We start from the raw sequence: 12,321 nt of genomic DNA, 5'->3' as shown, positions 1-12,321 counted from the left end.
GCCTATAAATTGGTTTCTTCTTTTTCTAAGGAGTAAATGAACCTCCAAATAAAATATTCATATCAAATTATTTTATTAATTTCTCATTGCATTGTAAACGCTGAATTATTTGCAAGTATCACAAATGCTAACCAAATATTGCATTGCTAACATTGGTGTTTATGCAAGTATTATAACACCATATACTAGCAACCAAACGACCAATAGTATACACCACTTCAGTTACCATTTTATGGAAAAATTATATAGGAGATACTAGATATTGGCTGAGAGTTAGTCTTAAATTACCAAACTAGGATCAGAGAATTCAGAGACATGGCTCCTAATTCCATACTGAAAAATCTGATGACTCAACAAAGGATCAGCTTCAAACTATTCCTGTAAAATGATCTTCACTAATGTTAAAATCTTCTTCGTAGTCAGAAATTACTCTATTTGCTGGTCCAACCAAATATAAGATGTAGGGAGAATGTAGACTTAATGATAACCAGCAAGTAGCAACTTATTACAAAATTTGGATCGACCAATCATCTGCAATACGCACATTAGGCTTGCGGATGGTAAGAACAGATCCTCGATTTCCTTGAATGAAGAGTGGCCCGAGCTCAATTTCCACTTTCCTGTTTCCTGGTTCAACAAGGGCAGTTGTTGCTCCAGGAGACAATCCTAGCAAGATTATCCTCTCTACGGTGCACTCGGAAGAAAATCTGTCATTTCCAGCTGAAGAAGGCGCGGCATTTGAAGATGTAAGCTTTCCATTCGAGAATGTGAAAAACCGATGAATAAAGGCACCTTGTTTGAACTCAAAACTCTTCCCATCATCGATATAGAGCTCACCTTCAGCTGCTTGGGAACTATTAAGAGATATAACCTGCGGTATAAAAGATGCTGGATGTTAAAGATGCTAACAAGCCTTCGGGGATTTAACTTTTTTCTTTATCTTTTGAGAGCACCAAGATGGGGTACTAAGTCACAAAAATAGCAAAGTGTAAGCTGAGACCACTAGTTCATTGATGTCATGGCATGACTATACAAATTAACGCAAAATGCTCGTTGGAGAATTCCATGTTTGGCAAAGCTAGTTTTCATTAGATGCAAGATTTTGGATTCAAAAGGAAAACGCACTGAAATTGGACAAGAAGGAAGACAAGTCATTGGTGAGCCCGTTCTTCATTCAGTCTAGTTATGTGCTTAAATGCCAGGACTTTCGGATTTACAATGAAAAACATATCAGTTAAAGAACAGATGCAGCAAAGATTAGATTTACGTTAATGTGTTCCAATGGATTCAAGATATAGATGTTACCAGAGTATAAGGATCATTTTCCATCTGCGTCGAACTCCGACGGAGACGATCTTTTCTTGGTATGATGGTTCCAGCCCTTTGGAAAGAGGGAACACTATCTTCTGAAACCTCATACTTGTGTGTTTGACCTCCTTTGTAAGCAAATCCGCTTCTCAAATCATACCAGGATTCATCCCCTGGTAAATAGACAGAAACATGTTTCGCTCGCTGCATGGAAAGATATGAATTTTCAGTTTTAGTAATAGAGAAAAGAGATGAAGCTGATTCAAGAAAAGAACACCCCTGCAGAGAAAGAAAATGAGTTACCCCCTTCATTTCATTTTATGTGACAGTGTTTGACTAGGCACAACGTTTAAGATGTTAATTTAACTTGCATAATACATTAGTGATGATGGAAGAGAATACTATAGTTGTGGTTAAAAAGACAACAATCATCATATCAAAGTTAAGTTGTGAATAGTTTAATGTATTTAAATTCTTGAAAGTTGTACAAGAATTAGAATGGTGTCAAACATTTAAGATTGTCCAAAAATGGCAAAAGTGTCACAGAAACTGGAGAGAGCAGTTGTTTAGTTAGAACAGAACCTCCGTATAAATTCCTTGCACCAGAAGACCATTTCCAATCATGAAAGCCTCATCATTGCTAAAAGATTTTTCGTCTCCAGGGAACTCCATCCAAAGTGGACGAGCAACTGGTGTACCACTTGAGTTTGCTTCTCTAAAAAGTGTGTAGAAATAGGGGAGATACATGTAACGAACATGTATCGCTTCCCTCATCAATTGTGTATTTCTTTCTCTGTAATGGACATAACAACCTTTATTAATAATGAGATCTTATGTAACATGTGTAGGTCCTAAGCCCAACCTATTATATGAACAACAAAAAGAACTACTTAAACATTTAAATGCATACATTGTCTTGCACAAATCCATATGAGACCATATATTTCCTTGAATATAAGCATGCATCGAGAACTGATACAGGACCACCAGATGCTACGTGTTAACAATTTGATATTTTATTGGGAAACTACCTACAAGACCCATTGATAGAAACTTCACTCAAATAGTGCCACATGGAACTAATCCCACCATTCATGATTCAATTGTTCATCATTCCATGACTCCATTGATTTCGTGTTACAATGCAATGGCTCCTTGTCCTCATCTCTAACCTTATTGGAGATACCTATATGTTCCCATTTCACACAACTTACCACCTAATATGGTAGAAACACATGCATAGCTTTGATTCCTTGAACCTATTCATAGAAGTGAAGTATTTATAGGACCTCTTTGTCTTGTAAGCTATCTACTTAACCTTACAAACTTGTTGCAATCATGAAGATGATTGGATTATCAGGTAATGGTTAACTACGTCACGATACTGGATCAGGTGGCGACATTGGATAGATGGTAAACCTTAGATAGGCTAAGATCAAATCTAATACATGATCTTTAATTCATCCCAACAGGTATATCGCATATAGTTAAATCGTTTATTCCCTTGTTGAATTGTTAGGAATCTGTTGCTATTTTAAAAAAGTAATTGTCCACCCAATAGAGCTTAGCTATGGATAAGCTGAAATGTTCATGCGGAGACGGTCCACATAATCCCAGTGATGAAGTCAAACTTAGTGTGAATGGTTATTAGTTGTTTCAATAATTACTATTGCGTTTCAATTCCAAGCTAGTAGGGCCAATTACCTACTTTTAGTTGTTAATACGTCTAATTTCTATTGTTACTTTTTCTTTTGAAATATGTCAATGAATCTTGTAGGTACTTCATAACAAAATATTCATTTCCTAACTCGTTAAGAAGAGTTGTTCTAGGTGACATGCATATTTTATCATTTTCCAAGTCGGTACAAATTGTTAGTGAGCTTATTACTTATAAGCAAGCGACCACTCAGTTGTAAGCTATGTAAGCCAAGGATGGCTAGGAGTCATTTAATCAGTTTGAGTTTTAAGTAATGTTCTTCCAAGGAAAAAGAACAAAACACAAACGAACCCAATTGGTGCTCTTAGAAAATCTTAGCACCTACTGCAAGGAGAACAAAGAGCAGCTCTGTTTTAAGTAAGCAGCAAATTATCTTAGGCAGCTAAAAGGAGTGCTAGGAAAACTATGACATAGGGACTATCAATCATTTGGATAGGCATATTACGCTTATTGTGGTATTATGAATAAAAGAATTGATACTTCAAAATTTTGATGACTGAGCTAGAGGTACTATTGAGCAAGGCCAAGATCTCCAGATAAATCTCTACAATCTCCCTCCGTTTCTTTTATCTGATCAATTCTGTTTTTGTACTTTAAGGGACCATTTCAGAAGCCCAAGATGATGAAAAACATGCAATGATTCGTAGCATCTTTCATTCGAAATATTTCAACTGACCTTCAGCTACTCCAGTACTTAACCAATTAGATATACAAAAAGAATATCATCTTTCCAGACACCTATCCACGCCATCTTTTCCAAAGTTTAAACACCTCTAAACAAGGGGAAGCACCTAACATACCCATTCATGGGCTAGTCACATCACATGATTCATCAAAGATCTGAGGATTCATAGATTTTTCTTTTAATAATGTAATGATTTTACTGACCTAAAGGAAAAAATCTCACATTCTAAGGATATGCACAAGGTAGAAGTTTCAGGAAGTGAATTTCAGATAAAATATGATTCTCTACAAAGAGCAACCAACATCTAAGCTAATTGACCTCTCATATGCTCCAAAATCCTACATAAACATATATGCTACTTCTCGATACAAAATTATTTTCAATCCCTTCAAATACTTCAAGATTTCTCTTTCTAGATGGTCCACATGCATCTCAGAGCTTCCACTTTTGCTAGAGGTTCCACTTTTGCTAGTTTTTTTTCCATAACAGTGGTGTCCGAGCCAGCTTGTGTGCACCTGCTACCTCCCATCAACGCACCACGACCCAGACAGATAGGAAAAAATCACCTAGCAATTTTTGTCTTTGTTGAGATTTGAACCCTCTTCTTCAAGGTTTTCACCCACTCTCCTAGGCACACCTTTAGGTGCAACGTCCACTTTTGATAGTTACTAGAATTTTAAGTGAATTTTCGCCTTTGCAATTACTTGAATTCTAAGCTGGCAATGAATTCGCAAATTTATATTACTATTTTTTATTATTCTCCCAAATTTATATTCTTGAAAGTAGGAGTTTCGCTCATGACATTCAAGCTCAAGTCATATGGAGAAACAAATGACTACTTCAGGTCCAATGAACAGGACTAACAATTACTCCTTATGTCCCAATTTATGTGTCACTTTATCCCTTTTAGTCCGTCCCAAAGAGAATATCACTTTTCTATAATTAGAAACAATTTTAACTTTAAAATCCTCATTTTACCCTTAATGAGATGATTTCTAGCCACACAAATATGTAAAGCTTTTTTAGACCATAATTTTCAAAAATCTTTCGTTCTTTCTTAAACTCTATGCCAAGTCAAACAATGCACATAAATTGGGACGGGGGGACTAATATTTTATTTCTGAGCCTTTTAGCTTTTTCCTTGTTGTTATGAATCTCTTATCTCTTCAAGCTGGCTCGGACACTACCGTCATAAGAAATGATTCTCTTATCTATCACATTACTGGGATAGTTTATTTTTGTAGTACTGCTACTAATATTGTTAATTTGTTTATACTTGTTTAATATCATTACCTATTAGTTATTATGTCATACTTGAAGAAATTATATAAACATTCAAAATATATTTTTTACGCTTTATGCCAAATTGGAGTCAAGTATAGAGAGCTTGAACTTCTTACAACCTTAGACACGGTAATCTAGCATACAGAATGAGAAACATACATGATAACTTCGTGGTGAATAAGGATCACAGAAAAAGTGAAGAAATGAAAGACAAATATATGAAATTATTGAACATAGAGAAAAAGACATATCACTCTTGTATTAACAACTTTTTAATATTAAAATCGAAGAATCATACCCAAATAACCAAGGTTCCCGTCTTTTGGTGTCATGATGTGCATGCCCCCGGAAGAAGGGATAGTAGGCACCTAGTTGATACCAGCGAACTAACAGCTCAGTCTCAGGATTGCCAAAAAATCCACCAACATCCGCACCTGTAAAATAAGAAGGTGTACAGCATTTAAGAAAAAGAGAAACTTATAGTTACCTAGTCATCCACCCCCAAAAGAGGTTTTTTTTTCCTTCTTGATAAGGTAAATACCCCAAAAAGAGGATAGTAACTAACCAGAAAATACTATTCCGGAGATGCTAAGAGTTAACACCATGGGGACTGAAACCCTCAAGTGTTCCCATTCAGCTGTATTATCTCCAGTCCAAATTGCTCCATATCTTTGACTTCCGGCAAAGAAGGCCCTTCCCAAAACAAAAGGCCTATCTTTTCCATCTCCGCGCTTTAGAAGCCCATTGGATGTTGCCATCTGGAAATAGTAACCATATGCATTGTGCAACTCCCTGTGCTCAACTCCTCCATGATGTAAAGCATCTCTTGGCATTGTTACCTGGCAATGAGAAAACAAGAAATTTTCAACGCCATCTATATATCTACTTGGCCGTCCCAATCATAGTTGAGTAAAATATCAAACTTGTTATATATTCTGAGAAGCTCATCCCTGAAAATTAATTAATTTGAAGTTCTTTATCAGAGAAACATTGGCCAACATCAAATCATTATATCAAGTACTAGCATGAATGGTAGTTTTCAGACTGAAGCACTTCTTGCCCAGGGTCAATTCTTTTTCTTATATGAAACATCTCCAATTTCTTTTTCACACATTCAGGGATACGCTCAGAATCATAACTTTCAGAACTTCATTGTAGCATTTATACAAGTTACGGAATTATGTAATTACAAAAGCTAAGTCAAGGCAACCTAAGTTGCTTGGACAGGGGTGCGGGTGTCCGACACGAGTGCGGATCTAGAGGTCGGATCGTTCGAGATGTAAATTCTAAGATTCGGGGATACGGATCTAGTACGGATACGGGTGCAGGGATTCGGCTAAAATAATTCAAAAATATATAAATATCTCTAAATTATGAGAAATTTTGTGGACGTGGATTTCTTTTTTATTCTCAAGTTATAGATAAGTAAAGGATTGATTTCCTCGGTAAGGTATGCTATTTTCTTCAAATTTAACATAGTTTTGGTTCTGATTTCAGGAATCAAATTGTATCCCGTCTCGAATTTTTACGTCCGTCGTGGTCAAAGTACCCATTGCTTGACCAAATACAGTACAAATCCCATACCCACGCCCGTGTCGTGTCAACACGGGTGCGGCACCTTAACTGCCATGTCGGAGCAACTAGGCACCAGACTAGAGCGAGTAAGGAGTACCAATGAGTTCAATTTCAGCTGATTGGCTTTGCCAAACTGGAGAATAATACGGAGCTAATGATTTGGTAGGGAAAGTGTTGATTCGCTTTACCAAAATAAAAATTCATTGACTGTCACGGTGAAAAAATCGAAGGCATAAAGGAAAAAATTGGTACTTAACTACTGGCAGTGTAATGTTGATCCTTTGGATTAAGCATGAAACATGCCTCTGCAGGAAGTTTGTTCCTTTATTAAATAAATTTCTGCCTAGTTAGTTTTGTTGTAAATCAGAACATGGAGTCGTCGATCGACATTTCCACCTTTTTACTCTCGACCACCAGTCCACCACAACATATGTTGTATCAACTCCAAGAGAATGCTTCTATCTTGGGGCCTTTGTCTTTCCTAATTGACCTCCTTGAAGACGTGTTCCACCATTCCGTGGACAAGTTTGTTGTTTTGTTTAGATGCACCTACTTGACATTCTTGCAAATGCAAAACACACATGTAATGGAGATTCTTGAAAATTCTTCAAATAGAATATTGTGAATGTGTGCCTTTAAGGGGAAAACTTAATATAATTATACTATTCTTTTATAATAAAAAGGATCCTGAGACGTGGACAGTAGCAAGTGAAATCTGACAAAATTAACTGCATTCTTGAAAACTGCAAGACAGTCTACCCTTGTAGAATTTCAGAGACAGGTATAAGCAATCTATTCTTCTATCAACGAAAATACTATAAGTGTGAATATGCACAAAAGCAGAATAATCTAATATGAATGCTGTCCCAGCATAATGGAAAAGCACCAAAAACAAAGAAACAAAATAATCACAGGCAAATTATATACCTCTGGCCCATTGAAGACGGAAGGCTCATTCATGTCATTCCAAATGTGTAAATACTGAGTTGAGCCAGTGTAGCTATCAAGTGAGAATTTGTCACTCCACCATGACCTAATCTCGGGATTCAGCAAGTCAACATATGATGAGGAACCGGGCCAACACCATCCATCATAATCCTTACCAGTAGCATCCTTAACATAGTAGCCCTTTTCGGAGGCCTCCTTGTGTATATGGTAAGACTCATCCCTCTTTATATGAGGATCCACAATGGTAACCATGTGCCTACCCTTCGCGGCCAACTTATTCTGCATTTCTTCTGGGTTAGGAAACAACACCCTATCCCAAGTAAAGTACTTCTTCCCATCCGTGTGCTCGATATCAAGCCACAAGACATCATAGGGAATGTCATGCTCATCAAATTTTGAATCAACATTATAAACATCTTCCTCGTCTCTGTAATTCCATCTACATTGATGGTATGCAGTCGCGAATAACTGTGGCATAGATGGCCTCCCCGTTACACTAGTATACTGCCTAACCACATCCTTTGGTCCAGGACCAATGAAAAAGAATGTATCCACTACACCAGCCTCATTCATCCACAAAGTATCAATCCTTTGCTTGTCCGAGGGCAACATTATATTCGAAGACTCATTGGAATTCCAACCAGATCCCAATACATCAATCTGCATTTCAGCAGCATTCAACCAGAAAAAACCCGAGCTACCCCTGGCTTTCCCGTGCGAAATCATGAAAGGTATGGAACCATAAAGCCCAAAAGGTGATTCGTGAAGATACTCAAACACGTCAAGATTAAACAACCTATAAGGCTCTGAAAATTCCTCCATATCGGGGCCCCTAGTTGGTTTCAAAGCAAAACTAGTAGCATGTTCAGGAATGCCATAAACATAATCTGCACCATAAAAGGAAACATCAAAACTAACAGATTGTGGACCAAAAGGCCTAGTATCAGTATGACTCCTAAACTTCTCCTCCCAATCATCCCCTTCTTTCTTCTCCCTCAACTGTTCAAAATCAAACAACCCATTTGAGTTAATGGACAACACTCTCTTCCCACTACTTTTCTCTCTCACAAAGACCTCAAATGGGTCATGTCTCAACACCCCTTCATACCCATCAGACAAGTAAACAACAGAGGAAACACCGTCGATTTCCTCCTCCTTCACTCTCGTTAACCACAGCTTCTTGTTCAAGAAATCTTCCTCAATCACCTCAGGAACTTCAAATCTTTTCTTGGGCCGATTCAAATTTTGATCTTCATCGATTTTCACCCTCATCACACCATCTTGGTAGGCCGAAAGAGTGAGGACCAAAGGCTTATTGGGCTGTTCGCTTTCTGGGTTTTCTTCTTTGTGGACAAGCTTGGCTATAAGATCCCCATCGGAGATGGACACATCAGTGGCGCGTAGATTGCACGATCCGTGTTTTCGGGAACGGGCGCGTTTGCAAAATGGGGTTTGGTTGCAATTTCGAAACTCCTCTTTTTTCCAGGAGTAGGCAGAGGTGGCCAAGAGGAGGAGGAGGAGGAGGAGGAGGGGATAGAGGAGAGGTGGAGCTCTCATGGTTGCAATTCGAGATCAAATGCGGAAAGATATCATAGAAGATCGAGAAGAACTCAGCAACCTAGAAATGGATGCTGCTGTGGTACGTATATTATTGCCCTTGTGTAGTGTACAGTACTTTGCACTCTGTATATTCGGCACTTGTTTGGAAACTTGCCCGCTGAAGGAAATGGAAAAAATATGTCTTTGAGAAAGCTGTGAAGGGTCATCTGGTTGGGAAATAAGATCTCTAACAATATAATTACGCGATTATAATTATGGGATTATAATATTTATAATTAAATAATAATAAAATTACTTAATTCATAGTTGATTTATTGGACTAAAAATGAGATAAGAGGTATAATATTTAGAGCCGTCAAAATGGGCTTGGCCCGTGAGGCCAGCCCAACCCAGTCTGCTACTTGGGTAGAACTGGGTTGAAATTTTTTGAGCTCATTTAAAACTGAGGCTTATAAGTCCGCCCTGGCCCTAGAGGCTTGACCAAGGCTGGGCTTGGGCCGGCCCGTGGGCCAAAATGAATTATATTCAAATTTAAATATTTAAAAAAAGTAAAAACAAAAAAAAATATTAACTATAATCCCCACTAACTAACCTTAGATTGCTCATTTACCCTTCCATATCAATTAGAATTTATATTTTTGATATGCACGTAGTACGACAAGATTAGTTTTCTTTTGCTTAATTAACAACGAACTATGAAAGTTTTAAGTGGCCAATAATATTTTTTTTCAAAAGAAATATTATTCTAAGTGGCCAATGATCAGTTTGGTTACTTTAATATATTATTAATTATTAAATGGCTCTTCGGTATAGAAAAAGGTCAAGTTTTAATAGCCAAAAAAATTTGACAATACTAGTAATTATCATGAGTTTTAAAAATTTCATGGACTATAATGATGAAATCGACAAACAATGTTACACCTAAATTAAAAAACCTTAACATATAAAACTTATTGAAGCAATTCCTGAACCTAAGAAAAGTGAAAGAAAAGTTCTAAAAATATTCATGTAACGTTAAAAAAAGATGAGCTAGAAATATAGAGAATTTGCATTTCAATTACGAGATTCCTTGTCAAATATCAAGATTCTTGTACACTCTAAATAAACTGAAGTCGTCATATGATCAAGAGATTATATCACGAAAAAATATCTAAAGATTTGGAGAAATATTTTTTTCTAAAAAAATTGAAGGACCGACCCGCCTTAGCCCCCGACCCTCTTAGGGCTGGGTTGGGCTGGCCATTTTAAAGCCCATATAGATGGAGGGTCGGCCCGCCCTAGCCCACCAAATTTAAAAGCCCACGAGGTTTGGGCTGGGTTGGGCTAGGCTAGCCCGTACTGACAGCTCTAATAATATTATAACCTAGTCAGTTCTGCTTGTGTGACACGTTAATATTGTTTAACGTCTATTTAATCTAAAATCCTAGGTTTTCTTCAAGGATTGAAAGGGTTCTTCAAGCCCCAAGATCAACAGTTTGTGAGCCTTATTTCAAGGTAACTCGTGTAGTCTCTACCATTAAAATTAGAACATTTAGATGTTTAATTTATGATTTTGATGGATTATAAGGTAAAAACAATGTGAAAAAAATTAGTGACAAGCAAGCTTGTAATTATTGTTGTTTGTTGCCTTGTTAATACAAGCAAGCTTTCATTCAATCCTCTCGAAGCAAATTGTGATCTTGACATTGGTTTTCCCGCACGGCACTAACAGTCTAGTCTAGCGTGTAGAGGGGACCTTCGTTTGGCGGAAAGTAATCATATGAAAGTCGGTTACTTTACTTCACATCGCCCTTCTAAGACCTCTAAGGAATGCGCCGTGTAACAGTTGGTATCAGACCCTAGGTTGTCTATCGTACGAGGGAAAAATATTGTGATAGATACTAGTGTTGATCATGGTTGGTCAGAGAACTAATACAGACTGCATTGCGAATATGGAAGAGGCAATCAGAGGATTGAGATGTCTCAATGATATTGTGCCCAGTCTGAGGGCCAGTATAGAAGAAAGGTTTGACGACCTGGACCACAAGATGCGGCAGGCCGAAGGTGACATCACAAACATGAGTCGATACTCTAAGAGTGATCGGCACACGATTGAGGTGCTTCGCTAAGAGCCAGCTAATAACTTAGACCAAAGGATTGAAGATGCGTCCACGAAGGCAGCGATGCAACAAGACATCGACAACTTGACTGGTTGGTTCAACGTTTTCCAAGGTGCACTACAAAGCCTACTCTGAGGATGAGGTGATAATTTAGGTGGAGGTATAATGAACCTCGCACCCCTACCACACACGATTAAGATACCTAAACCAAAAACCTATTGTGGTGCTCGAGATGCCAAGGAGTTCGAGAACTTTATCTTCGACATCGAATAGTACTTTGAGGCTATTGGGGAATTAGAGGAAGAAAAGAAAGTAGAAGCTGCTGCTATGTATTTGCAAGGGGACGCCAAGCTATGGTGGCGAGTGAAATATCAGGCCATCAGGGCTGGTGAAGAAACCCTTTTATGGTAGCAACAATGTTGCATCATACAACAATTATCGCGGAAATGGTCCTTATAATCCATTGCCAAGATCTGGATGTTTTAGGTGAGGTGGTCCGCATAATGCTTCCGAGTGTACTTAATAGCAAAAATTGAACGCCCAACAAACTTAGGAAGAGGGGAAAGTGGAGGAAGAGCTAGACGTAGATGAGGAACAAGAGGAAGTAGGACCACTTGGTGCCTTTTCTCATACCCTCTATTCTGTAGCTCAAGAAATGGGCGATTCTAGTGCCAGTATACGGGAAAAAAAGCCATTGTTCCTGTTGTTTAGAAGGTTCTGAAAGGAGATGGCAAGCGCCATGTCAGCAAAAGTAAGGAATTGATGTTTGTTGATATGCGGGCCAATGACAGACCTATTTGAGCCATGGTGGATACAGGAGCAACCCATAATTACTTATCTTCCACATAGGTGGAGTGTCTTGGTCTTGTCATGGAGAAAGGACAAGGTCGTGTCAAGGCAATCAACTCTCCAGTCCGTCCAGTTGAAGGGATAGCTAAGGGAGTCCAAGTCAAAAGTGGCCCTTACGAGGGGAAGATGAATCTGTTTGTAGCGATCATAGATGACTTCAAGTTGATACTTGGCTTTGAATTCTTGAGGAACACCAACACTATCCACGGTCGTTTGTAGATGTGTTGTTCATGTTTGGGGCAAATGGGGCCAAGACTTGATTTATTCCAACAATATCAGGAAAGATGCCCGATGGG

The 12,321-nt window shown here is 38.1% G+C and overlaps 1 protein-coding gene across 1 annotated transcript; it reads right to left on the bottom strand.

The window, feature by feature from the left end:
• Nucleotides 1-262: 262 nt before the first annotated feature.
• Nucleotides 263-9,311, bottom strand: LOC107769613 (putative glucan 1,3-alpha-glucosidase). Its single transcript, XM_016588846.2, has 6 exons — nucleotides 7,497-9,311; nucleotides 5,560-5,833; nucleotides 5,293-5,428; nucleotides 1,891-2,101; nucleotides 1,306-1,512; nucleotides 263-871 (listed from the first exon to the last, which is right to left on the bottom strand). The coding sequence occupies exons 1-6, from the start codon at nucleotides 9,072-9,074 to the stop codon at nucleotides 506-508; spliced, it is 2,772 nt and encodes a 923-aa protein (XP_016444332.2). The 5' UTR covers nucleotides 9,075-9,311; the 3' UTR covers nucleotides 263-505.
• Between the last annotated feature and the right edge of the window lie 3,010 nt (nucleotides 9,312-12,321).

Source organism: Nicotiana tabacum, chromosome 11 (assembly GCF_000715075.1).
Source record: "Nicotiana tabacum cultivar K326 chromosome 11, ASM71507v2, whole genome shotgun sequence".
In the NCBI taxonomy this organism is placed as follows: Eukaryota; Viridiplantae; Streptophyta; class Magnoliopsida; order Solanales; family Solanaceae; genus Nicotiana; species Nicotiana tabacum.
This window is presented reverse-complemented; position numbering and strand designations above follow the sequence as displayed.

Coding starts and splice junctions, on each gene's coding strand:
- LOC107769613 (XM_016588846.2), bottom strand. CDS start 9,074: ATGAGAGCTCCACCTCTCCTCTATCCCCTCCTCCTCCTCCTCCTCCTC. Junction 2,102..5,292: donor CGGGAACCTTGGTTATTTGG/GTATGATTCTTC, acceptor TGTCCATTACAG/AGAAAGAAATACACAATTGA. Junction 1,513..1,890: donor TGCAAGGAATTTATACGGAG/GTTCTGTTCTAA, acceptor CTTTCCATGCAG/CGAGCGAAACATGTTTCTGT.